This window comes from Hibiscus syriacus, unplaced genomic scaffold, assembly GCF_006381635.1.
Source record: "Hibiscus syriacus cultivar Baekdansim isolate YM2019G1 unplaced genomic scaffold, ASM638163v2 tig00018586_pilon, whole genome shotgun sequence".
In the NCBI taxonomy this organism is placed as follows: domain Eukaryota; kingdom Viridiplantae; phylum Streptophyta; class Magnoliopsida; order Malvales; family Malvaceae; genus Hibiscus; species Hibiscus syriacus.
In genome coordinates, this window is record NW_024062441.1 from 737102 (window position 1) to 765068 (window position 27967).

The 27967-nt window shown below is 35.7% G+C and overlaps 2 protein-coding genes and 1 pseudogene across 3 annotated transcripts; 1 reads left to right on the top strand and 2 right to left on the bottom strand.

The window, feature by feature from the left end:
- Window positions 1-1946: 1946 nt before the first annotated feature.
- LOC120209313 lies at window positions 1947-4788 on the bottom strand. 2 transcript variants are annotated; one of them, XR_005524387.1, is made up of 7 exons: window positions 4600-4788; window positions 4097-4248; window positions 3862-3971; window positions 3661-3746; window positions 2981-3085; window positions 2720-2892; window positions 1947-2255 (listed from the first exon to the last, which is right to left on the bottom strand). XR_005524387.1 is itself a non-coding variant. In XM_039208357.1 (6 exons), exons 1-6 carry the CDS (start codon window positions 4707-4709, stop codon window positions 2772-2774), a joined length of 684 nt encoding a protein of 227 aa, XP_039064288.1. In that variant the 5' UTR covers window positions 4710-4788; the 3' UTR covers window positions 2281-2771. The 2 variants fall into 2 exon arrangements, 1 of the variants encoding a protein (XP_039064288.1); XM_039208357.1 differs by lacking the exon at window positions 1947-2255 and having other exon boundaries at window positions 2281-2892.
- Window positions 4789-8793: 4005 nt separating this feature from the next.
- LOC120209288 lies at window positions 8794-13167 on the top strand (annotated as a pseudogene).
- Window positions 13168-14674: 1507 nt separating this feature from the next.
- On the bottom strand, window positions 14675-15721 carry LOC120209314. The gene is made up of 2 exons (XM_039208358.1): window positions 15305-15721; window positions 14675-14956 (listed from the first exon to the last, which is right to left on the bottom strand). The coding sequence occupies exons 1-2, from the start codon at window positions 15659-15661 to the stop codon at window positions 14927-14929; spliced, it is 387 nt and encodes a 128-aa protein (XP_039064289.1). The 5' UTR covers window positions 15662-15721; the 3' UTR covers window positions 14675-14926.
- Window positions 15722-27967: the final 12246 nt, after the last annotated feature.

Genomic DNA, 27967 nt, shown 5'->3' on the forward strand with positions numbered 1-27967 from the left:
TAAAAGTAATCGAGTGTAGATTTAACTTAATCTATAGTTACATTTTATTTTGAATTAGAACTCTTTATTTGAGACTTATGTTTTATGTTAATTTGTGTTGATAAAAAATGTGAATTTTTTTCTTTTAAAGTCAATTATAATCTACGGTCTAAGTGATATCAATAAAAGTTAATCATATAAATATAATGTTAGACGGCGAATAACTTTATTTTATAATTATTTTAAAAGAGAAAAGATTATATTGAATCATTATATTATTACTAGAGGTGATGGTTAACTAATAATATAATACAAAGAGAAAATATAGCATACACTATTTACTATTTATAATATCAAAAAAATAGATACCTCAATTATCATATTAAAATCGAGTTGATGTTCAGTTTGAATTAAATTTAGACAAATTAGTTTCAGATTACTTTCGATTCAAATTAAATTGGATAAGAATACATATCAATTCAGCTAAAATTTAAGTCAAATTTGGTTCAATTCGATTCATTTTAAGTATAAAATCAAATTTACGCTATTATGATTGGGTTCGTATTAAGTTTTGAAATCGGGAAAATCAATTCGAGTAATCGAGTTTCGATCAAATACACAAAAATCGATTTCATCGGTAAACGTTGACAAACAAAAAAATCAACAAAAATGACACAAAGTCATCACGAAACAAGGGGAAAATCATTTCCATTCACTAAGGGTGCGTTTGGTTCAGGGAATGTAAGATTACCAGTGGGAATGTAAGATTAACAGGGAATAGGATTACTGGGAATGTTGTATTTTGTGTTTGGTTGGTTTAGCAGGAATGTAAGATTACCGTGTTTGGTTAAAGGAATAAAAGATTATTGGAATGTATATTTAATTAAATTGTCCTTATTATATATTTGTTTTTTAACAAGTTAGAAAATATTTATATATTTTCTTTAAAAAATTTAAATTCATAAAATTTATATATATATATATATATATATATATATATATATATATTTTACAAAATTGAAAATATAAAAATATTTAATGAATAAGTAAAATTTTATTTTAACCTTGAACTTCATATAAAATTTTAATTATAGATTTTTTTTGTAAATCTAAAATAGTTTAAAGATAAATTTGTAATTTAACCTTCATACAATTTTTATTATTCAATGACAGAAGAATTATATTTTTGAAAAAAAAAAATAATAATTTAAGGGCATTTTAGTCCAAAACGCCGATAATCCAACAATACCTAAGGAAAGGGAGGTAATGACATTCCCGATAATATATCCCAAAAAATCTACTATTGGTAATAAAACATTATCGGGAATGAGATTCCCGGCCAACCAAATATGGGAATGGAATCCACATTCCCCCGTTTGGTTAGCCCGGGAATACCATTCCCGGTAATGTGATTACCAATAGTGGATTTTTTTGGATATATTACCGGGAATATCATTACCTCCATTTCCTTAGGTATTGTTGAATTATCGGCGTTTTAGACTAAAATACCCTTATTTTTTTATTTCAAAAATATCTTTTTTTTGTCATTGAATAATAAAAATTATACGAATGTTAAATTACAAATTTATCCTTAAACTATTTTAGATTTACAAAAAAATCTATAATTAGAATTTTATATGAAATTCAAGGGTTAAAATAAAATTTTATCCTTTCATTAAACCTTTTTATATTTTTAATTTTGTAAAAAAAAATTATATAAATTTTATAAATTTAATTTTTTTTAAGAAAATATATAAATATTTTTTAACTTGTTAAAAAAACAAATATATAATAAGGATAATTTGGACAAATATACATTCTAATAATCTTTTATTCCTTTAACCAAACACGGTAATCTTACATTCCTGCTAACCAAACACAAAATACAACATTCTCAGTAATCATATTCCCTGATAATCTTACATTCCAATTGGTAATTTTACATTCCGTGAACCAAACTCACCCTAAGAGTAAAATGTTTTTAACATATGTATAGGTAAGACCAATTCCATACTAATACAACGTACAAAAAATGCCGATCGACATACAGCATAAAGAAACAAAAACCACCCATTTCTCTGCAATCTGTCTCAACTTGGGAATTTGGAATTTTCAGTTTTAGTGCAAACACAAGACAACCACCACGACGAAATAAGCAGGGGAAGATATCACGTCAGCAAGCTTCCACAGAAAAGCACGATTCCTTACCAAGGTAATCTACGGGAAGCAATATACCATTATCGACATGGACCTTCAGCCGCAACACTCCCCGCTACCTGCACTAACACAAAAGTTGTGAACTTTCCAGTCAAAAATAGATGTACTTAACTACTGCATTGGGAAGCTGCACTTGCAGGGCACTTGGATTATAAGGAATTAATGTATCAGACTAAAGAAGTAAGAAGCAAAATTAATCAAAGTCAAAAGGTTCCGATACGAGATAAAAGAAAAGCAAACATATGAATGTAAAGACAAACAGATTATGCTCATTTCATAGCCGATACTCGGTGAAGTTACTTAGCATATTCAATATTCTATCAGGAAGCAGTCATGCGATCTAAGCCTGTTAATTACAGGTATTATGTTTTTTGTGCAACTCGTCAATCCAACAAATACTTCACGGGTTAGATTACTCTAGATAGATGAATATAAAAATTACTTTGCAGAAGAATAATTCAACACTGATAAAAGATTATTAGCAAATAGTCATAGTGAGCACATGAATGGGACGATGTATTACCTGAGAACAAGATATCTCCTTATACAATTAGTTAAGGGAAGCAATGTCATTATCATTCTGCGATTCTACGCTTCTTTGACTTTTTAATGTGATTATTGTAGCTCAAGGGAGTTGCTTTTTCACCGACAGTTTTATCCCCCAGCGATTCTCTATCTCTACTCTTTGTAGCACTCCTACAGAATTATACAACATTTACATTAAGACCTTTGCAAGTTGATTTGCAAAGGGTTGCTATAAAAAAGACCGAGTTTATTTAAAGACCTATCAATTTCTGAAACTTCCTCCGAATTCCTATCTAACCAGCGAATGCTTCCTGTGTGAGCTGGAGTCAGAGATCCAGTGATGTGAAGTATTTCCTCGTCAAAACTGCAAAAGAACCCGTGTCAAAAAATCATGTGATTAATGTGTCTTTAACCACCACATGGTCCACACCTTCCCTATCTCCAAGAGGGGGAAAAACAATAAACCAGAACTTCAAATAAGTTGTTAGTCTCCAATGAAAATCAACTTGCCTTTATAAACTACAATGAAACATTATTGAAAGGAAAAGCAAGTAGAACCAAGGCATAAAGACTAAAGCAACAAGATTCTATGATCCACTGGTTTGCAATGGACTAAAAATGAATGACAAACGAAATAACAAAAGCAAGGAGGCAAGATGTCAATAGGCATACTGAAAATCCAAATTATTTATAATTAAGACTAGGCCTTAACTACAAATATATACATATTTGATCAACGAGCAGAGCAAATAAACCAATCCACGATCTCAATTTACAATCTTAAGATAGCAGACGAAAATAAGCCGACTAACTATAAAGAATACTATTTATCTCCAGCTTACAAAAAAATATTGATGGTAACCGGAACAGTACACTAATGAAAAACATACGCTATTCTTAAATTAAAAGGATAGTTTTCTTTTGAAAGGAAATTGTCACCTCTTGACTAAAAAACGGATCATGGTGCCAACCTTTATGACATGCCGCTTGTGAGATTTGCTGGCAAATAATTCCTCTCCGTCTTTCTATGATGCAATAAGACACTAAAGTAAGTTGTTACAGTAATAAACATAGTATCTTTCCGTAAACGCATACACAACCCAAAAGAAAGAAAGAAAAAACAAGATAGAAAAGTGTTACATTTCTATATTTAAATTCTCCACGGATGTTTTCAGCTGTTATGATAACAGATGAAAACCCAAGAACAATGACATGAATAGATTCTTGACAAAGCTTCACTACCTTTCCCTCTGAACATGGAAAGGAAAATTAGTTTAGACAAATATCATAGGCCCTGCAGATTCATAAATACATACAAGCAGTGTAAAAAAATAAAATAAATAAATAAATAACCTGAAAGATCATGAAAAAGTACCTATGACCATATCCGGTTTTGGCGAAAATAGTAGGAGATTTGCTTTTAGTTTAAGACCAAAATACGGATGAACACCGGAAAGAATTTTCGCCTTTTTATCAATAATATTAACATCATAAGCCAATAAAACACCATCAAATGTTTCATTGAACCTGCAAGAAAGAAGAAGGAAGACTTCATAACAGGACAAAAGGAAGCAAATATTCTAACATCATTCGATTATTATTATCAACATTACTAGTTTGATTATTTTACAAGCTTCTCCATTTGTTCAAAAAGACACACAATGTCATTTAGATTTTAGATCACATAAGCTGTTTTAAATCACACGAGTCATCCTAAGAAGTTAATTTTCAGCTAGAATAGAAAACTGAGCTCTGCATTAACCAAACCAAAGGTGTAATTTAATTAAACCACAAGCAATATCAACACAAATCAACAACTTTTGGTGAACGGGGACATAATAAAGAAAAACAAAGGATTCAAGTAATAAAAGAACGAACATGAAGAGCCAAGAGCCAAGCTCACGGAGGATCGCCTGGGAAGCATTCCTGCTCTTCGAGGGGTGTAAGTACATTACCAAATTAGCATCTGCTACGCTTAATCCTTCCATTTGAAGATGCAATCAAATCCCAAAACTGAAACTTGAGGGATTCAAGATAGCAAGTCCGGGTTTTTCTTCAGAGGGGACAAAGAGAAAACCCTGGAATGAAAAACCCTAACTGACCACTATAATTTTAACTACCGAGTATTTGAAGTTTGAACAGCTTTAGATTGGACCTTAAAGCTTGACGTCCACATCAGGAATATATGTTTGGGCCTATACAATTTAAATTAATTGTAGAATTTTTTGGGCTGTATATATATATATATATATATATAATCTTTGTATTCATACGACTTGGTTAAAAGAAATAACGTAGTAGATGTCACATGCGTGAATCGGAATTATTTATAGACTTATAACACATTGAATATTCAAGAATTAATTTAGTCAATAACAAACATGTGTTATTTCAAGTAGAGTTGAATCACATGGAATTTAATCATCGAGGAAGAAGGAACTGCGTAACCTTTGGACTAATTTGTAAATGCTTTAAAACTCGATGACTAAATCATTGACTTTACAAGAATTAAATCTTTTGAAGAAAACACGAGTACACTAGAATTCATAAAGGTTATTAGGGCTTGCATGGTTAAAAACATCCTTTGGCGAAGCAAATCATAAAAACATAGAAAGCAATGACCATTTCTCGTAAACCTAAGAAATTAATACAAAATCGAAATTTTAAAAGTTTTTAGGTTCAGAGTTTTGAAGTTCATTCAAAAATATTGATACTTTCACCGAATTTCGAAAACTCTAAACTCTCTAAAATATGGGTATCGAAACCTGTCTCAAAGTATCAGGACTTCCTTAAAAATATCGTAACTCTTAAATTCATTACATTGAGTGTAACACCCTTACTCAGTCTAGAAGTCGAACACAAGTCAAAGATATTACAACATCAATCATAAACAAGTTCTAACAATCCGGTTGATGATTTAAAACCTTTGGTCTTGAAAGATACATCAATAACATTTATAAGACTTCTGAATTATCCTTAAATCGAAGAGATTATTAGAAAAATATGAAGTAAACTAAGCTAATTTAAGTGAAAGCATTCACAAATATGCTTATTTTAACTCCAAATTATCCTAAAATTCTTAGTCTTTTGGTTTATAAAACTCTCTCTAATTTGAATCCCAAATTATCCTTAAATGAATATGTGATAAAACATTTAAAACATATAATAATGATAGTTATATATTTTAATTATTATAACAAAAAATTATAACTATCTCATAACGATAATTTGATTTATACAATATATATTAAAAAATATAATTGCAATAATTTTATATTTAATTATTAAAACCGAAATTCATAACCATCTCATAAAAATAATTTCGGTTGTACCATATCTAATTTGTATAGAACATACTTGAAAATATAATTCGTTCACTATTTAAATGTCCAATTAAATTAATCAATTTAATTAATGTTATCTCATAACTATATATATTTTCAACCATACTTGGATTTTGTTCGTTTCAACAATAAAATATGATTCTATAGCTTTTATTAATATTAATAATAATATCAAAATAATTTCGATATTACAAATAATGAGTGACATTTTGTAGTAAATCATTATCACTTAAATTATAAACGGTCATAGTTCAATATAACCTTCCTATGATTAACTTTTTCATGTATTATATTCTTTTATCCTTTATATAATGATTAATATTCATAAAAAGAATTCATTTAATATTCTCATACATATTTACTTATTTTAGATGAACAAGCATACAAAAGTCTATAAAAGTTAACATAAATATAAAAAAGATAATGGGTTAGAACCAGTGGTGGATCTAAATCAAATTTAAAGTAGACGTGTTTATAATGAAATCTGAATTCTCTTCAATTTGTTACTTATTTTATTTATTGTGTTCACCCATATGAAAATTGTGTTATTAACATATGCATGTTCACCCTAAAAAATATTTCCAAACCCATCACTAGTTGGAACTTAATTCATTGATGTGCCTAATAATTATAAACAATATTCGAAGCCAAATGGATCTATAAAAAGATTTTCGTTGGGAAACTTATTTATTAATATCAGATGTGTGATATAAATTGATCCGAATTATTAAGAGTAAAGATATGAAGAAGCGGAACGACAAAAAAAGAGGAAAACATAGAAAGGATCATATTTCTCATCCACGTCGATGCCATGCGTGACCGCTCCACACAGATCATGTTTCTCATCATATGTGGATTGTTCACTTAGAGCTTAAAACAAAAACTTGTAATACATGCCGTCCAGTAACTAGTTTTTGCATTACATTATTTATATATTCGTAACATTAATTAAAATATATTAATTTTTAAAAATAATTGATAAGAATTAAATTTATCTTGTTGGCTGATGGTTTATTCTTTTTGATTTAGACAAAAAATCACAACTAATTACAAAATAGCCGTTAGTTGATGTTTCTCTATACGAGAAAGATCATCATCAAGAAGACATTGATTATTTATATTGTTGAAGGTCCGATCCTCTCTCAATTGTGACTGAGGGGAATTTATAATGATCATTAATTGACAGTGTCAGACATATGATAATTATGACTATTTGTAAGTTATCATATTAAATAGATTTAATCGTTAGATCTTAGATTTTGCTCTAATAGATCACGTAAATCAGTAAGAAATCTTGTTCATGCATTGTAACTGACTGGGAGGATGTAAGCTCCTTGTAGGCTTTGTGGTAAGAAGAGGGATTATTCAAAGGTATCGACTGACAAAGTATTTACAGTTTCTAGAGGTTATTCTCTGGAGATATAATAAATTGTTGTCCCTTAATCAAGTGAATATCATAAAGCTTATAGTAGAAAGTATAGAGATACTTTCTCGATTTTATTAGATAGCATAGATATCTCGATACTTCGTTAGAGTAAAATAGAAAGTGATGTTTCTCGTAGGGTGTAACATCTCACACGGGTGAAAGAGAAGATGTTCGCGTTTTCACGTTACAAAAGATAGTGGGAATTCGAATCTCGACAAGATGAATAATAACAAAAATACCTCGACTCTTTCAGCTATACATTGATGGCAGCGACAAAGTTACTGTATTAAAAGGTAAAGATGAGATTCTCAAAACTCTGGTCGAAGAGAAGGCGACCCATTGTCCTCAAATGGATCCGGTAGGCAAGCAAATGTACATTTACCATGATAAATCAAAGCAAAAATGTCGGAGTGGAGGCGTTTCAACCCTTTAAATAGATATGTAATCCATCACTGAAAAATGTTCAGGTTGCATTAAATAAAATGATACATAATTGTTGTATTAAAATGATACTAATTAGCTGCCACCTGAAATGGGAAACAAGCAAATCCATGTCGCCAACGTGGTATAATACGCCACGTGAGGTCTTCCTTATTATCCTACACACCTCGCTTTGCTCCCTTCTTTTCTGAATTCTCTACAGTTTGTACTGTTTTCGTGTTCTGTTAGTGGACCTGCACATTTCTTTAATAATCTTTTATTATAGAATAAATATTATATTTTGGTTCCAAGGTTAAAGCTGCAACAGAACCACCTGTATCCAGAAAGTCCGTGCAGGATAAGAGCATGCACTCTCTTCCCAGTTTTAAGCAGCTTTCATGTCATTCATTTTTGTATTATAAAAACTGAAAAAATTGGAAAAAAAAGTTTATTTGACAAGTGTTTTTTAAATAATGGGCTTTGGTCTGTTTCATGATCGAGAATGAGGAAGCAGAGCAAATAGAGCGATGATGATGAGGATAGTGGGGTTTCAATTTCATTGAATGGTCTATTATCTTTTCGAGGGGAAAGAGAAGGAGAGATACTTTTTGGTCGGCGTGCTTTGATGATGCTAACTGAAGGGGTAGCTGTTTCTTTTTGGTTATACCAAAAAGCTCCCCACCCACATATAAGAAAACACCTTCCTTTCAGCGTTACTTCCCTTTTCTTTGCAGGTTTTTGTTCCTTGATTTTGGACTCTGCTGGTGGGGCTAAGGGGGTAAAAAACTAAAAAGGTTCTCTTTTGACAACTTGGGATTGCGGATTGCCTTGTTTAGTGTTTCATGAGACTCCCCCTATTTTATTTTCCTTCGATAATGCTGAATGGGTTGTGTTGTTGAAGAGAATATCAAAACAGTAGCTTTGGTTAATGGGGGTACACAACTCACTCTGCTTGAGGAGATGAAGTTATTGAAAGAAATGCATGATCAATCTGGTTTGTTTTTCTTCATTAAAAACCCAGACAACATTCTTTTTCTTTGTTTATTTTTGAACACTTTGTCCTCATGTGTTAAAATGAGACAGTTAACATGCGTCTTGTTATTCTGTCTGTGGGTTATTCTTCTCATGGCTGATTTCAGGGACCCGAAAGGCTATACATTCCGAGCTATGGCATGCCTGTGCAGGTCCACTTGTTTTCTTGCCTCAGGTGGGGGAGTCTTGTGTATTACTTTCCTCAAGGACATAGCGAACAGGTTTGCATTTATTTCTCACACTTGATATTTACTCTTTTGCAGGATATAAAAATTGGATCTTTTGACCCTACAGATTCAACACGGTGGGATAAAACCATCAGAACGTTGTTTGATTACAAAAATTGTACTAAAATCCCAAAAATGCATGATAGACTTCTGGTGAATTTTGTTAATCAAGAACTGAAGGACCAATAATGGTTGTATTCTTCTTGAGCAAGTAGCAGTGTCCACCAAAATAACGGCTACATCTCAAGTCCCCAACTATCCTAATCTTCCATCTCAGCTCATGTGCCAAGTTCACTACATTACACTACATGTATGCCATTTATTTATATTCCTTTTAATGAAAATGAGTCCCGTGATGCCATTTAAGCTTAAATATTGTATTATCTAATTGATGTTTGCTTCTTTGTAATATTTTGATAGGCGGACAGAGATACGGATGAAATATATGCTCAAATGTGCCTTCAACCAGTGAACTCTGTAAGCTTCGCTAGTGTGATATATTTCTAAAACTCTTACTAATTTTCCACAACTTTTTAAAAAAAATCAATCTTCTTATGAACTTCCTATATGATGATGTTCTCATTCTCATGGATTTTCCTTCGAATAGGAAAATGATGTCTTCCATATACCAGACTTCGGACCGAATCCCAGCAAGCATCCTAGTGATTTTTTTCTGCAAAATTTTGTCTGCAAGTGATACAAGTACACATGGTGGTTTTTCAGTGCCACGTACAGCAGCTGAGAAGCTCTTTCCTCCATTGGTGAGGTTTTTAGTAGGGTGACCATTGAAGCATGCAGGGGCATTATGTAAAATTTCTTCTGTTTCCATATATTTTCAGGATTACACAATGCAAACCCCATCCCAAGAGCTTCTTGTGCGAGACTTGCATGGGCGTTTCACCACATATACCGAGGCGAGTGTTATTTTGTATCATATACCTTCTGTTTCAGCAAGTAATCTTATTATAACAGCTTTACACATGAAAATTGTTGTTATTGTTACTTTAGATTGAGTATCATATATGTTGTTTTTATGTAGGGAAGCCGAAGAGACATCTTACAACTGGGTGGAGTTTGTTTGTCGGATCAAAAAGGCTTAGAGCAGATGATTCTGTTCTCTTTATCAGGTATGCTATAGTCAGTATACTGCATTTTTTCAGCTTTAAGCTTTGTACTTGCATCCTACATCATGTCTTATTGTTGCAAGGGATGAGAAATCTCAGTTATTGGTGGGTGTGAGGCATGCAAATTCAACAAACAACATTACCATCATCAGTTCTATCTGTTGATAGTATGCACATTGGTGTTCTTGCTGCTGCTGCCAATAGAACCCCATTCACAATTTTTTACAATCCAAGGTGAGTTTGATACCATATATCCTCCATCCTTTTCCACATCCTGTTATGTTCCCTTTATCTAAAACACCTTTCTCTTCTCTCTTTTGGAAGAACCTGCCCTTCAGAATTTGTCATCCCTTTGGCAAGATACTGTAAACCTGTATATGGTACGAGGTTCAGAATGATGTTCGAGACAGAGGAGTCCGGGAAACATAGGTAAGTTTCTAGATAATTTCAACCTCACCATTTTTTTCCGACCTTAAGGTGTCAGAAATTTTTGTTGTAATGGTCATTGTGAGGTCAAGGCACCCCTTTATGATGTCGGATTGTTAAAGGTTAGCTACACTTTTGCATCTGTTTCAATTGTTTCTTGGTAACATTTGATTATATAACTGCAGAAAGATTCCTCTGTATGAGAAAAAATAACAATGCTGTCTGTTAATGTTTCTCATTTCTCTGCAGATAGTACAATAGTTGGTATTAGTGACTTGGATCCTCTAAGATGGCCTGGCTCGAAGTGGCGAAACTTTCAGGTGTTCTTCCATTTAGCCAAATATCTTTGGTTGCACCAGGACACTGGTTTGCATCGTCCTATTAAATAATATAGTTTTATCTACTGGCCAGTTTAATAATGGAACTTCATGTATCTGTTCTCAAAACAGGTTGAATGGGATGAACCATAATGTATCAATAAACAGGACAGGGTCAACGCATGGGAAATCGAAACTCCTGAAAGCCTCTTTATTTTTCCTTCTCTAACTTCGGCTCTCAAGCGACCATTATATCCTGGAATTTTTGGTGAGCAACATCTTTAGGTACGTATTGAGTGGCTGTTGTTTATGTTCACAGAAGCAGAATCTGAATGGGGAAGCTTGATAAAAAGACCCGTCCTCCAGTTTCCGCCTGAAAACGGGAATCTTCCCTTTTTGACGTCAAGTTTATGTTCTAAACAACCGACGAAGATGATGCTGAAGCCTCAGCTTATTAACCCTCCCAGAATGTTAGCATTTGCTTTACAACAAACCTCTGCTGCAAAGTGATCTCCATTAGAAGAGATGAGGACCGTTCAGCAGTCTACAAGTAATCATAAATCTCAACTTATCGAAGCAGAAAATCTGTTGATAGAAAACCAAAATCTTTCCCAATTAGTTCCTTCCCAACCTGATCCAATTAGTACGGTAATGGGAGGCTACAACCCGTAAACAAATCGGAAAACCAAACGTAGCCTAGGACCAATGATGAAAAGCTGAAGTTGGAACCAGAGCATTCAACTGAACAGTTAAGTCAATTGACTTCAACATCCAAATGCAACGGGGAAGAATTAGCTGCAAATGTTGTAAGTTCAACTATTTTAAACCGTTTTTTCCCCAAACCAGAACCTGGTTCCATTCCAGTTGCAAAATACTCCATGGCTCGATCTGCCACAGTCGGAATCATCGGTCGTCCAAGCTCATCAAGTGCAGGTACCTCAAGCTGATATTAGTACTTTAAGTAGCCTTCTTCCTTTCTTAGGCACCAATGGATGGACATCAAACCTCTCTTCTTGCCAACCTCTTTCCGGGATTTATAGATCACCTGGCGATATGCCATTGTGTGGGTTACAAGACCTTTCAGCTGTCTTTTCTGAAGCAACTAACCCTTTTACTACTGGGGTTCAGGACACATGGGACCACCAGCTGAACGGTCGTAGGTCTTTAGCTTCAGTCACTCAACATATCCTATGCAATCTCAGTTCTGGTGGGGTGAGAGATTTTTCTGAGGTCAGCATTAAAGAAAGTGAGATATACAGCTGTCTTAACATCGATGTCAGTAATGGTACTAGTACCGTGATCAATCCTTTGGTTTCCGGTGTCATTCTCGATGAGTTTTGTACTAAAGGATGCAGAGTTTCAAAATCCTTGTTTGGTTGGAAACTTTAGTTCTAGTCAGGATATTCAGTCTCAGATCACCTCTGCTAGCCTTGCAGACTCTCAGGCTTTCTCTCAACAAGACTTACCAGACAGCTCCGGTGGCACATCTTCGAACAATGTTGATTTTGATGAGAGTCTCTTTCTGCAATACAATTCATGGCAGCAAATGACTCCACGGGTGAGAACATATACTAAGGTACGATTTTCCTTTAGATTATGAATATGAAAGTTCTTGAGGCATCAACTGGAGCAATGTGCAGATTTCATTTGTTCTTGCTTACAGGTTCAGATGGCAGGATCTGTTGGACGGTCAGTTGATGTCACGAGTTTTAAGAAATACGAAGAACTAATCTCCGCAATTGAATGCATGTTCGGACTGAAGGGGCTGCTTGACGCTGCAAAAAGCTCAGGGTGGAAATTAGTATATGTGGATTATGAGAGTGATGTTCTACTTATTGGGGATGATCCATGGGAGTAAGTATATTCATTACATACACATATACATGTATATTTGATTTCTATGCAACCTTTGGAGTGTCGACAAGTATTTTATTGGCGCAAGTTCACATTTTACCATGTAATCAGCTAATCCAGCTTCTAATGAGCTAAAATTTGATGTCGATGCAGAGAGTTTGTCGGGTGTGTCCACTGCATCAGAATCCTATCCCCTACAGAAGCACAACAGATAGTGAAGAGGGGATGAAGCTTCTCAACAGCGCCACAATGAATTGCATTAACGGCTCCAAATAAGAAGGTTGCAAATTGCAATGCTTAAAGATTCCACCACCTGAATTGGCATTTCCGCTATTCCATTGTTAATTTGTTGGTGTAAAAAAATGGCAGGAATTCAGCTTTTCTGAAATCAGATATATATTCTTGAGTTTTTAACAAAAATACAATTTTCAGCATGAAACGATCTTTTAGCAAATACTAGATCAGAAACCAGAAATTAGAGCATACATTGCTGATGAATGATGAGCTAACATCTTTCCGACATACATCACATTCATAACATTAGTATATGACAAGCAATGTGATACTTTTTGAATCTCATTCGAATCTCATCTTCATATTTTTTGGATTTACCTTTACTCGATCTCCAACAGTTGGAATCAATTTCCAAGTCAGTCATTGCAGAAACAATGTCCTATGTAATGTTAGCTGCTCTTTTCAATGCAGTAATCATATATAAGATGGCAAGTAGCCTTCTCAATTAATTTATTCTCAATTGATACTGGAACTATCGAATCTTTTCTCGATATACTGGAACTATCGAATCTTTCTTCCACGGCTTCTTTGACATATTGTAAATTTCTATCATGCTGACAACCAATGGTAATATTAACCAAAGCTTAAGAACTCACCTAAGTTTTGATATGGGAACATGGAGATTTGTGGAAGAAATTATAAAGCGAATTTTTATTGGTCATTGAAAGGACTAACAAACAAGACAACAAGTTCATGTCATTCTATCAGAAAATTACATGGAAAATCAGGCATGCTAGGAATGCACAAGGCATGATTTCTTCTTCTAGAAACAAGACACAACAATCCATGCTTAGAATCATGACATCTATTGGTGAATGCAAACATAGATATCAGAAGGGGAAATTTGGGGACTTGGTTGTAAGACTGCAAAACAAGTCCAGAATCATAAATGAAAAATATAACTTGTCACTGGGCATAACCAAAACCATTTAAGGCATTAATGCAAGAAAAGTGATATCTGCCCTTGGCCAGGTTGACTAAAAAACATTTGCAAACTGGGACGGTTCACCTCAGAAGAAGATGATGCATATGATTGGTGATCCCAAGAGTTTATCAAGAAGATGGCCGAGCAATTAAGCACAAATAAAAACCAACATTGCTAGAATATACTTTTCTTGCTTAATATATGTGAAGCACTTCGAAGAGATTGAGTCAATTCAGAATACTACTTTTTTAAGCTGTATTGGCTGTTTCAACAAATTTTGCCCAGCAATAGTGTGCAAATGGCATGCCACGATCAATTCAAGCCGAGACAAAATCATATCACAGCAAACTTTGCTATTATTTGCAGACAACTACTGCTAGATGCAGCAAAAAAAGTTCCCTTATGACAACTACTGCTTAGACAAAGTCATATCACAGCAAACTTTGCTATTATTTGCAGACTAATTCTAGATGCAGCAAAGAAAGTTCTCTTATGACAACTACTGCTGAGACAAAGTCATATCACAGCAAACTTTGCTATTATTCGCAGACAACTACTGCTAGATGCAGCAAAGAAAGTTCTCTTATGACATTAAACAGGTGAAATCAAAGCACCCAAATGGGGTTCTAAAGAGTAACTCAAACGGATAAGTGTTCAATTGAACTAGGATTAAAAAAATTAAGAACTCTAGCAGCATAAATCAGTCTCCAAAATGTTCATATAGGAGCACTTCCCCAGGCTTCATCGTACAATGGAACAATTTATTATCTTTCAAAGTGACATCAAGTAAAATGGCTGAGGTAAGACGGAGTGGATTTACTGCTTCTTCTCTTCTGCTTTCCTTGGCTGAAGAAAAAGGGAAAGAGGTTTGGAGAGAATAAACAAGATAACAGTAGTTTAGAAACCATTTTTGCATTTTGAAACAGTTTTGCCATAATTAGGCATATAAGAAGAAAAATATAAACAGAAGACAAATACAAGGAAAAACTATTAATCAACAGGTTTGATATGCTCAAGCTAATCATTTTAAGCAAGCAGGAAGTTAATAGATCAAATGATAATCAAACTCATACCCCATTATATGATAATTTCAAATCCTACCAAGACATACCAATCGTTCGACAAAATACCTCTACCAAAAAAACACAAAGAACCAACAACTGAAAATCAACCCAGAAGAGAAAATGCCCAAACCTTGGTTCCAGGAAACGATTGGTGAAGCTCCTCCTCGGGTATAACAACGGGCCACTTCTCGCCTGCTTCACGGAACATTTGCTCGGTCTCAAGGAACTGGCCCTTTTCGAGGATCATGGTCCTTATGGTTTGAGCAGGAGTGGATGTGGCATCGAAAACTTCTTCCACTCCGTTGACGAAAGTAACGGTGATTTGGGGCGGGTGATCGTCCGTACGGCGCTTGACCTGTAGTTGGCAGGCGGGGTTGGACTCTTTGGCTTTGGGGGCGTTGCACTGGGCTAAGAACTCCATGCATGAAGCTATGCGTGGGTCCAATGCATTGAACTCGATCTTCACTTTCGATAGAAACTTCAACATCTTCTTCCTTCAGTCTTTCCTGGTACAGAATGCAGAGCATGTCATTTACTCTTATATGGGCTCGTTTGGGTTTTCTCTTACCTTCTTGTTTAACGTAAGCAATTGAGAAGGTTCAATGGGCCATCATAAAATTAATTTTTTTAGGGAAAACTACACTGGTGTGGTGATGCCTTTGTCTTTATAGAATATTGAAAAAAAATTATATGTAATCATACAATCTTAACGGTGGATTAAGATAAATTTTATATTATAATTTTATTAATATTAAAATATATTTTTATATGAATTAAAATAGAAAAATTATAATATAATTTATAAAAGATTATATAAATTAAATTATTATTATTATTATATAAACATATTATAATATATATTTAGATCTTTTGTGTCTTTATTTTAAAAAGAATATAATAATACATTTATTATTGTAAGTTACTTTTAAAGGAATTTGAAGGATTGTAGCATAGATTTGTGAAATTTGTTATAATTTTCAGTAAAATATATATAATATTTGCATTCAAGAGGTTAAAAAGAAGTTTACTAAAAATCTTAGGGTCTAACTATTGTCGATGACAATTATCAATGATGACAATTGACAATGATCGACGAGAGTGATGATCGACGATAGAAAACATGAACTTTGACTGAATTCATGGGTCAAATTGATATTTTATCAAAATTTTAAGGATTAAATTAGTATCAATATAAAGTTTCGGGTTAAATTAGTATTATATCCAAAATTAAAGAGTCAAATTAAAATTTAAATATTTTTATTAATGTGTCACGTCATCAAACTAACGAGAGTTATAATTTTGTATTCTCACAAAAAAAATTACAAATTTGTAATTAAAATAAGACAAATCAAAAACAAAAATGACCAAAATAAAGGGTTCGTTTGGTTCTATAAAATATATTTTTTTATTTTCTGTTTTTATTTTCATAAAATAATTTTTATTTTCAGTTTTCCAAAAAGTAGAAAACATGTTTGGTTAGTAAAAATAAATTTTATTTTTAAAATTGCAAATAATGAAAATGTGTTTGGTACCCAATTTTCTAAAATAAAAATAAAATAATAATTAAAGTAAAATATGAATATTAGAAAAATATAATAATAATAATAATAATAATAATATATGATTAAATAAATGAAAGTTTTGAAATCAATAAAAAAAAGATTACAATCTTTTTCTCCATAAAAAACAATAATTAGATGAATGAAGTAAGGACTAACATAGAATTTAAAAATAGTTTTCAACATGCAATGGACGCACCTTAGTTACAAGTTACAAGTTACAAGCATTAACATTAAACGAAAAACTACATAAGAATAATAATAAATTTAATGTGAAGTTAGTTATTTACCTGGCAAATATAAAACCATCATATCAGCAGTTAACTTGTAATTTATGAACTTTAAGATAATTGATATTTAAATATTAAAAGAAAGGTAAAAAAGTAATCACAGAAAGATAATTTTAGTAGGACCTGAAGTTGTACTAAAATAAAATATTTAAATGTGAATTAAATCAAAAAGATACTATTAGAACTTTAACTCTGTATAATTAAATTAAATTAAAAAATAGTTATATAAAGATTTTAATTCAATTCAATGCAAAGAATATTTTATTTGAAACTGGAAGTCGGCTTTTATGGCATAAGTAAACAAAAAGTCATAATGAATGGACAAATAAGTTAAGAAACAACGCTTATTCCTAAAAAGCAAAATAGTGAAACGGATATTAAAGAAATTGTATTTTACAGCCTAAATGAAATGAAAAATAGCTGGCTCCAACTTTCTCTGTATTCTCGAAGTGAAACAATGGATCGCCCAGCACAAAGAAGCAAACGCCACCACACCAAGTTCGACTTTCTATGCTCAATCTATCTTCATAACCTCTATGGTGGATCGATGTTCTTCCTGTCCTCCACCGCTTGATTTTCAACAGTTGCTGGCGCTTCTTCCACCCAAAATTGGTCCTCTGTATCATACTCTGTCGCTGCTGCAAGTAAGTGGGTTGTTTTATTACATGATCGTCGGATAAAACAGAAAGAGCACACGGAAAAGGATTCTGGCCTTTACCTAATTTCCCAAGTCAAAGCACTGATCTCTAATATATTTGACTCAGGGGAGCGAAGCTTTTCAATTACTGATCTTGAATCTCCTTCGACTATAATCACATGGAAACCCATATCTGTAGCGAATATGATTGCATGTTGTCGGAATCGTCTTTCGGTTGGATTCAAAAATTGAGTTTCGACTTGGATTAAATGAATTAGACTCGTCACCGATCGTTTTAAAACATTATTTAGATAGATCGGACACCATCTTACCTGATCTGCATCTTACCAGTGATATGTCATATTTGAGAGTCGGTTACAGTCAAGAAAATGTTAGCACCCTTGAACTATCCTTTCGATACTATATAATTTCTAGTTGTTTTTAGTTAAGAAAAACATAACTTTAAATTAAAAGGTAAAATAACAATCCTAACGGCTTACCTTAGATTGATTTGAAAATGTGCCTTTAAAATGATAATGATGTTAGATTCATAGTGTAGTACAAAATTAAATTAAGTTAAAAACGTGTAAATATGAAAACAAACAGAAACGAGAAATAATGAGATAAGTAGACATAAGAATAAAACAAAACTAAATAAAAGGGTAACATGAGTAAAAACGTAACAAAGTAAAAAAGAATAAAAAAATATGAAAACATAAAACAAAAGCAAATACATAAAAGAAACGAAAAAAACAAAACAAAAGAAAAATAAAATAAAATATGAAAACAATATATGTATGATAATAAGTTATGGTACATTAAAAAGAAAGATAATGAATACATTATATATAATTGAAAAAAATACAATAAAGAATATACATATAATGATAATAATAGTGACAAAAGAGAAAAAAATATATTTATATACGTCAATAGTAAAATAATAATAAATATAATAGTTATAAATATATATATAATAACTTTAAAAAATATTAAAATAAAAAAAATATTAGAATAAAAATAAAAAATATATATATTTAATAATACGAATTATCAAAAAGAAATAAATAAAAATATAAAAATAATATATAAGGGACCGTTATGAAAGAAAAGATAAAAATTGGGATCAAATTAGAATTGAATTGAGTTTTAAAAATTGAATTAGGGGGCTAAATTAAACACTTTAAAAATTGGGGGACCAAAACGTGAACCCCCTTCTTATTAAAAACACGCGGGTCAGACGAGGTCACGGGTCGGGTCAGGCGTCTGATGGGTCTACTATAAAACCAAATTTCTTTTCTAATTTCTCATTTCCTTCCTCCTCCCACGAAAACACTACCCCCTTGGCTCAAAAATTCTCTCAAGTGTTCTTGAGATTCAAGAACAAGAGCCGTGCGCTGCTTGAAAATTGTGGCCACCGCCTCGCCGCCGCTCATCGGCGGTGGTCCACCACAAAACCCGTCTTTTTTAAAGACCACTCTCTTCCCTCAGTCCAGAAATCCAAGTGGTTTCTCAAAAAATCAGCTCGAAAAATGTGGATCTAGGAAATAGGGTTCGAGAAAATAAAAGGCCTCACTTCGTTCATCGGCCAAAACGTTTGTTTCTGGTGGTTTTTCGAGTCAAGAACAACGAAACGAACGCATGCAAGCCTCAAAACGAAAAAAAAGGTACAAACTTTACCTTCTGTTGCTTTCAAAATCTTAAAAACGTTTCTGCTTTGCCTTGATAGTGCTCGTGATTTTGCTCGAAAGTTTCTGCTTTTATTTCGTATCAACTCATAGTGTACAAATGAATTGATTACATGTATTTATACTAAAAATAAACTATTTTTAGCTTGATTTCTGAGCCCTACTCGAACTAAACTAATGCCTTATTTGCTATTTTTTCGGTGTCCCAAACATCCACGTTGATGTGGTTGTTATATGAGGGATGGAGTGCCTTGAAACTCGACGTTGAATGTGTGAAAGGAGAGCTGGTAGCGGCGTGATACCCTTGGAGTCTTGGTGACGCGGCACAGATGAGAACCGAATGGAAAGCTAGGGTTTCTGGAAACCTTTGCGTGTTGTGGACCATTGGATCACACCTTGATCCAACGGTTCCCATGGTTGGCGGCTGGGACAAGAATGGAGTGAGCTAGGGTTTCTGAAAACCCTAACCTGTTGCGGGTCTGGACCATTAGGCGTGGTTGGGCCTGATACAAGATGTAAAACATGTTTATAATAATATTTATACAATATATGTAATATATATATATATAAATATATGTTCATTTCAGTCACAAAAAGTGTGTCTATAGCTGCCCCTCTTTGCCCATAGTCATGTAACGAGGATAGGGCAAAGATTAAAAGACACACTTTTCATTTACCACAAACGTATCATCCCTATAGGGGTCAAATCCCATCGAATATCCTCTGTAGAGTTAAAATCCGATAATTGGATTAAATCACAAAATTACTCCCTCGTCGTGAGGTCGGGTTAAACTGGAAACTTCTGAGCGCGATATCTTTCGTCGTGAAGTTGAAATCGTACTCAAAACCCTTGGTAAGTGGCCTCTGAACCGTCTTCTAGCTCACGATACTTCGTCGTGGAGGTGAAAAACTTGTCCTGAAGACTTCGATATTGATGTGTCATAGATGACTCACTCGTCGTGAAGTTGGGTCAATCTGTTGGTGAAGTTGGAATTGTATACGGCCTCTTCATCGTAAAGTTGACCCTGGGAATTGGATATCATCCAATGTAAGTTGCGTTGTTTCGAGGCCAACATCCTCCGCCGTGAAGTTGAAATTAACTCTGAAACTAGAAAGTTTATTGACAGACACTCCTTCTTTGAGTTGAATATCCTTCGTCGTGAAGTTGAAATCTAATCTAGAGATGGATGTTGCTTGTGTGCACGATTCCCTTCGTTGTGAAGTTGAAACCGTGGGTGACCCCTTCGTTGTGAAGTTGAGCCTGATAATTGGATATCCTTCGTCGTGAAGTTGAAATCCAAGTAAGTCGTATTGCTACGAGTCCAATATCCTTCATCGTGAAGTTGAAATTGGTTCTGGAACTGGAAAATTGTTTGTTGACAGTCAGCCGCCCCTTCGTCGTGAAATTGAGCTTGTGTTGTCTTGGGTCCAATATCCTTCGCATTGAAGTTGAAATTGGGGAATTATTTGTTGACAGTCAGCCGCCCCTTCGCCGTGAAGTTGAGCTTGTGCTGTCTTGAGTCCAATATCCTTCGTTGTGAAGTTGAAATTGACTCTGAAAACTGTTTGTTGACAATCAGCCGCCCCTTCATCGTGAAGTTGAGCTTGTGTTGTCTTGGGTCCAATATCCTTCGCTGTGAAGTTGAAATTGGTTATGAAATTGGGAAGCCCTTCGTCGTGAAGTTGAGCCTCAAATGGCATGATATTCTCCGTCGTGGAGTTGAAGTCGTGGATGTGTGGGTACGATATCCTCCATCGTGGAGTTGAAATCACAGATGGCCCATTCGTCGTGAAGTTGAGCCTTGACTTGAATCTCCTTCACCGTGAAGTTGAAATCCAAGTATTGTATGTTGCGGGTGGACACGATTCCCTTCGCCGTGAAGTTGAAACCGTGGATGACCCTTTTATTGTGAAGTTTGGCTTTGAGTTAGATATCCTTCGTTGTGAAGTTGGAATCTACTCTCGAGCAAATTGTGTCGCTTCGAGTTCAAAATCCTCCGCTGTGAAGTTGAAATTAACTCTAGCTACAACCTGAAAAAGTTATGCATATATGTGATGCTATGAATGCAATGCTCTTAGGTGTGCCTAAAATGCATATGCAACATATGTTATCTTGGGGCTCTAGAGAGAAATCTCGGTCTCCGGTTGCCTGTTGTTGTTGACTCTGGATTTTGAAATCTTGAAGTTTTGATCCCTGATCTTGAATTTTTCAAATATTTAAATCCGATGTGCAGATTTGGGAGCTGCTTCTCGACCATCTCAAGTATGTGCATGAGCCTCGATCGGCTTTCGGGTACCTGTACTTTTCAATGAATCTTTTTACAGTAATATGCGATTATCTTTTGCAAGAATAAATAAATCATTAGGTTTAAATCCAATTCAAGATGCTTAAGCGGAATTGATTTAGAGGAAAGATTGTCTTTATTCATAAGAGAGAAAAGATCAAATAATACATGACAAACATTTTGGAAAATGAATACACGATGAAGTATGAGATCCCGATAATATGGGCACTTCTGAGCAGAAAAGCCGTCAAGTGACTTTGAACACAGCCATTATCAAGGGATCTTTGGGAATACGAAAACGTTCTGGAGAGTGCAACCCTTCTCCGACTTGTTGAGTTTTCTGGAGATTCAGATGCCGAGATGCTTCCACTTTATGGATTTCTTGAACTGATATCCAAATCGCCCTTTCGGGTTTTCAACTTGGACCCATCCTTGGTTGCAAGATGCCCTTTGCGGGTTTTCATCTTGAACCCACCTTATTTTCTTTTCTTTCTCATTTTTCTCTTTTCCTTTTCTTTTTTCAATTTAGGGCGCCCTTTCGGGTTTTTACCCTAAATGATTTTTTGTTTTTTTCCTTTTTGTTTTTCTCTTTTTTTTAACTTAGGACGCCCTCTCGGGTTTTCATCCTAAGCGAAGTACTTTTTGACTGCATTCGAGTTGATGGGATGTGGCAGTTCAGGTCCGTCCATTTCAGCCAGGACAAGGGCTCCTCCAGAGAAGGCCTTTTTCACGACATAAGGTCCTTCCCAATTTGGCATCCATTTTCCTCGGAAATCTTTATGGACTGGCCAAATTATTTTTAGCGCCAGATCTCCTTCGCGAAATATTCTCGGGCGCACCTTTTTTTCATGTGCTCAGATTATTCATTTCTGATAGTTTTGACCATGATGAATGGCTTTCAGTCTCTTTTCATCTATCAGATTAAGTTGATCATATCTGGATTATACCCATTCTGCATCATCCAGTTTGACTTCTGCCAAGACCCAAAGTGAAGGAATCTCTACTTCAATGGGTAGCACTGCTTCTATTCTATATGCTAATGAAAATGGAGTTACCCCAGTCGAGGTTCGTACTGAGGTTCGATAGGCGAACAAAGCAAAAGGCAACTTCTCATGCCAGTCTTTGTAAGTTTCAGTCGTTTTCTCCACTATCTTCTTAATGTTTTTGTTTGCTGCTTCTACAGCTCCGTTCATCTTTGGTCTGTAAGCAGTAGAATTGTGATACTTTATGTTGAACTGCTCACAAGCAGCATTCATCATTTTGTTGTTCAAGTTTGTAGCATTATCGGTGATGATCCTTTCGGGTAGACCATACCGACAAATGATTTCTTTCTTCAGAAACTTACAAATAGTGGATTGAGTGACACTGGCATATGATGCAGCCTCTACCCATTTCGTGAAGTAATCAATTGCCACGAGAATAAAATGGTGACCATTCGAAGCCTTCGGATGAATTTGCCCGATGACGTCCATGCCCCATACAGAGAAAGGCCATGGTGATGTCATTACATGAAATGGATGAGGTGGAACATTGATTTTATCTCCGTAAATCTGACATTTAAGACATCTTCTAGTATAGTTGATGCAATCACTTTCTAGTGTGGACCAAAAGTACCCGCATCTCATTATTTGTCTTTACATCATGTGTCCATTTGCATGTGCTCCAGAAACTCCATCATGTACTTCTTTTACTGTCATCTTTGCCTCTTCAGCATCGACGCACCTTAACAGGACTTGATTATGGCTTTTCTTGTATAAAATCTCTCCGTCAAGGACGTATCCAGCTGCCATCCTTCTAAGGGTTCTCTTATTAGTTTCGGTGGCTTCTTCTGGATAACTCCGATGCTTGATATACTGTAAAATATCGTAGTACCAAGGCTTAATGTATTTCACTTCTTCAATTTGGTAACAATGAGCCGGGTATTCATACGACTGCATGTCGATTGATATCATTTCAGCCTTCCCGCCAGCCTTGAATGTGGCTGCCAAGGTAGCTAAATCGTCAGCCATTTGATTTTCTTCTCTTGGCACATAGTGGAAGGTGACTTCGTCGAACTCTTCGAGCAGATTCAGTACTAGTTTTCGGTACTCTAACAGCTTTACATTCTTGGTTTCCCACTCTTCGCGGAGCTGATAGATTACTAATGTTGAATCTCCATATATCCACAAGGTCTTTATGCTTTGCCCCAGTGCAGCTCGGATTCCCAAGACACATGCTTCATGCTCTGCCATGTTATTGGTGCAATCGAAGTTGAGTCTGCTAGTAAATGGGTAGTGACTCCCTTCTGGAGAAATTAGGATAGCCCCGATGCCATGTCCTAATGCATTTGAAGTACCATCGAAATGTATTCTCCAGGAACTGTCCGTTGAAGTCCCTGCTTCTAAGGAGATAGCCATCAAGTCTTCGTATGGGAAGTCAAAGTCCAAAGGCTCATAATTCTCATCGGTTCTGCTGGCCAAGAACTCCGATATGGCACTTCCTTTGATTGCTTTCTAGCTCACGTACTCAATGTCAAATTCTGACAAGAGCATCTGCCATCGGGTTAACCTTCCAGATAAAACATGTACACCTATCATGTATTTCAGGGGATCTAACTTAGAAATTAGTCAAGTAGTGTGGTACAACATGTATTGTCGGAGTCTTTTTGTAGCCTAGACTAAAGCACAACAGACCTTCTCGATAGGAGGATATCTGACCTCGCAATCGGTGAACTTCTTGCTTAAATAGTAGATGGCTCTTTCCTTCTTCCCGGATTCATCATGTTATCCTAGGACACACCCCATGGAGTTCTCGAATATAGAGAGATACAAGAATAGAGGTTTGCCCGGAATAGGGGACATCAGGACAGGAGAGTGAGATAAATACTCCTTCACTTTCTCGAATGCAATCTGACATTTTTCATCCCATGCTCCTGGATTGTTCTTTCGGAGAAGACGGAAGATTGGGTCACACTTATCGGTTAACTGAGATATGAACCGAGCTATGTAATTCAGTCTACCTAGAAAACCTCGGACCTCTTTTTGTGTTCGAGGTGGAGGTAGGTTCTGAATAGCCTTAACTTTGTCAGGATCAACCTCAATGCCTTTTCTGCTGACCACGAAGCCTAACAGTTTCCCAGATGTCACCCAGAAAGTACACTTGCTAGGGTTCAGTCGTAGCTTGAACTTCCTCAACCTCTGGAAGAGCTTTCACAGATTCTCGACATGTTCATTCTCGGTTTGTGCCTTGATAATCATGTCGTCGGCATAAACTTCTATCTCTTTGTGTATCATGTCATGGAACAGGGTCACCATAGCTCTTTGATATGTTGCCCCAGCATTCTTTAGTCCGAAGCGCATCACCTTGTAGCAAAAGGTTCCCCACATTGTGACGAATGTGGTTTTCTCCATATCTTTAGGATGCATCTTGATCTGGTTATATCCCAAAAATCCATCCATGAATGAAAAGAAAGCGTTCCCGGCTGTATTACTCTGAAATAGGGGTAGTTCGAATATTACTCTGAAATACTCTTGTAAACCACAGGTAGTTCTTCTACCGACCAACTGCTAGGCACGAACCCAGATGGCAGAGGGCATATCCCGGATCTATCTCCGTTGTCAACATCTTCTGTGGTCACGGCATTGATATCCAGATCTTCTAGAGTAACTTCTAACTCAGCTATGGTGGTTTCAAACACATAACCACCTGACTTGAATGTTTTGTAAAGAGGCAGGAATGTCATAGGCTTCTATTGGAATTCACTTCCGGTCAACCTTGCTAATCTCCTCTCCCGACTCTTTTGGATCTCTTTCCTCTTTTCCTGATAACTGGGCTGAAAACCGAGCCCAAACTGATCTAGCTTTGAAATGGGAAGGACATGATTAATCCTTCGTTGTAGATGTTTCCTAAACCCTCTTCTGATTTTAGTACCTCGGCCTAAGGTTTGCTTGATCTCCATCTTTGTGTATTTGGAGAGTCGGGGTTTAGGAGTCTTCTTTCCCTCTACCACGAATGTGGCATTCACAAATTCCAAGGAGCGGAATAAGCACTCCACTGTTTCCTCATCTATTTCGATGTATGGATCCTCCGTGGTCACACTTGCCACGATATCTTCTTCAGCGTTGATAATTACCAAGGCCCCATCGATAACAAATTTAACTTTTTGATGTAGCGTGGAGGGTAATGCACCTACTTGATGAATCCATGGCCTTCCCAAAAGACAACTATAGGACGACATGATATCCATCACAATGATTTCAACATCATAGGTGGCAAGCTCTCATATGTGAGGTGTCTATTGGCATCCTTTTCAGTGTCACCAAAGGCATCACGTTTAAGGCTGAGTCGTTATCGATCAAGACACTTGGTAAAGCGTGCCCCTTACAGTAGGTGGTAATGTGTAATGCCTTTGTTCGGCCTCTTCCTCCGGATGGAATCTCAACATCTGAAAATGAGATGAGATTATCAGCTTGAATATTGTTTACCAATCGATTCATCTTGCTGACTGGTATGTCTTATGGCACGAACGTTTGATTAAGGACTTTCAACAATGCTTCTCAGTGTGCCTCCGAGTTTAAAAATAGTGCTAGCATTGAAGTACGCATAGGTAAGTTGTGGAGATGTTATACAATGTTGTACTCGCTGTGCTTCAAGATCTTGAGGAACTCTTTAGCTTCTTCCTCCTTTATGAGTTAGTTGACGGCTAACACATCTTTTTTGAATGGCTCAAGTGGTCTTTGTCCCACTTTGCCATCACATCCTTTAGAAGTACTCACTTGGCATTCGTACTTCCATAGCACTTGTTGATTGTCCTTGTATTGAAAAGGCCGAGGTGCTGTGATCACCACTCTGGCTTGTGTTGTTGTTGTCATCTTCTCTTTAGGGGTAATTATCAGAGGACCACTCCTGTCATACCTCTTATCGGATGATTCTTCGGTAGCGTAAACATCTTCTTTCGAAGAATCTTGAATTTCCTCATAAAATTTCAGCTCTTTCCGGTCCATCATGAGCTGGACTAACGATATGAACTCTGGGCATTCTTGCACATTATGCCTCTCTTCATTGTGGTAATAACAATAGTCACCATCTCCTATCCTTGTTGCCCGTGAATGGGGTGTAAGAAGCCCCACTTTTACCATTTGGCTCCATACCTAAGCCAAAGGAGCTTTAACTTCCGAAACACGAGTTTTGTTTTTCTTGCCATTCTCGGTGGTGATTGCGTTGATTCCTGTCTCCTGATGATTAGGCAAGGGATTCTGGGCGACGTTCGGTGCTCCGGAGTTGAAATGAATCCAATTTTTGTTCCGCATTCTTTGTACCAGTCTCTTAAATGCGAGACAGTTTTCAATTGAATGCCCCTGCACACCTCAATGATATTCACAGTGGGCGTTCTCGTCAAACCATTTTGGATATGGGGGCTTTATCGGATCCATTGGGTAGGGTGATATTGCGTGAGTGTCGAAAAGTTGTTGATATAACTCTTTATATGTCATGGGAATGGGATCGAACTGCTCCTTTTCCCTTTCCCTCATTGGTTCTCTCTGAGATTGGTTAGAAGTACCAGATGGTACAGCTGCAGTTGTTTTTGAGATCGTAACACCTTTGCTAGAGTCACCTCCTTCAATCTTTCCTTGTTTTATGGCCAGTTCAACCATCTCACCGGCCATGAATAAATCTGAGAAACTTATCGACGTGATTGCTACCAAATGCCCGAAGTAAGGTGCCTTCAGGGTTTTTACAAACAACTTTCTAGTTTCTTTTTCATCCAAGGGGGGATGAACTTGCACAGATAAATCCCTCCATCTCTGTGCGTACTGTCGGAAACTTTCGTTATGCTTCTTTTCCAAGCTCTGCAGCATAACTCGGTCTGGTCTCATATCATTTATATGTTTGTACTGCTCTAAGAAAGACTTGGCTATGTCTTTCCACGTCTTGATATGAGTTCGGCTGAGCTGGTTGTACCACCGGATAGCTGAACCGGATAGGCTCTCCTGAAAGCAGTGGATTAAGAGTTGGTCATTTCCCCCGTACCCTGTCATCTTCCGACAGAACATAGTGATATGAGCTGAAGGGCAGCTGTTCCCGTCGAACTTCTCAAACTCAGAAACCTTAAATTTTGGTGGAATCACTAAATCGGGAACCAGACTTAGTTTTATTGCATCCACACCATAATAATCATGGTCTCCTTGGACCATCTTCATTTGGTCTTCTAACATCCTGATCTTTTCTTTCATCTTCCTTGCCTTATCCTCCTCGTCAAAATCCGGGATAGGGCAGTCGTCCGGATGACTGTCATGTTTCACCGCAGAAGTCTGTAAATTTGCCACTGATGCAGCTTTCCCTTTGGCGGTGGATG

Coding starts and splice junctions, on each gene's coding strand:
- LOC120209313 (XM_039208357.1), bottom strand. CDS start 4,709: ATGGAAGGATTAAGCGTAGCAGATGCTAATTTGGTAATGTACTTACAC. Junction 3,972..4,096: donor AAAACCGGATATGGTCATAG/GTACTTTTTCAT, acceptor TTCCATGTTCAG/AGGGAAAGGTAGTGAAGCTT. Junction 3,086..3,660: donor ATCCGTTTTTTAGTCAAGAG/GTGACAATTTCC, acceptor GTTCTTTTGCAG/TTTTGACGAGGAAATACTTC.
- LOC120209314 (XM_039208358.1), bottom strand. CDS start 15,661: ATGTTGAAGTTTCTATCGAAAGTGAAGATCGAGTTCAATGCATTGGAC. Junction 14,957..15,304: donor AATCGTTTCCTGGAACCAAG/GTTTGGGCATTT, acceptor CTTTTTCTTCAG/CCAAGGAAAGCAGAAGAGAA.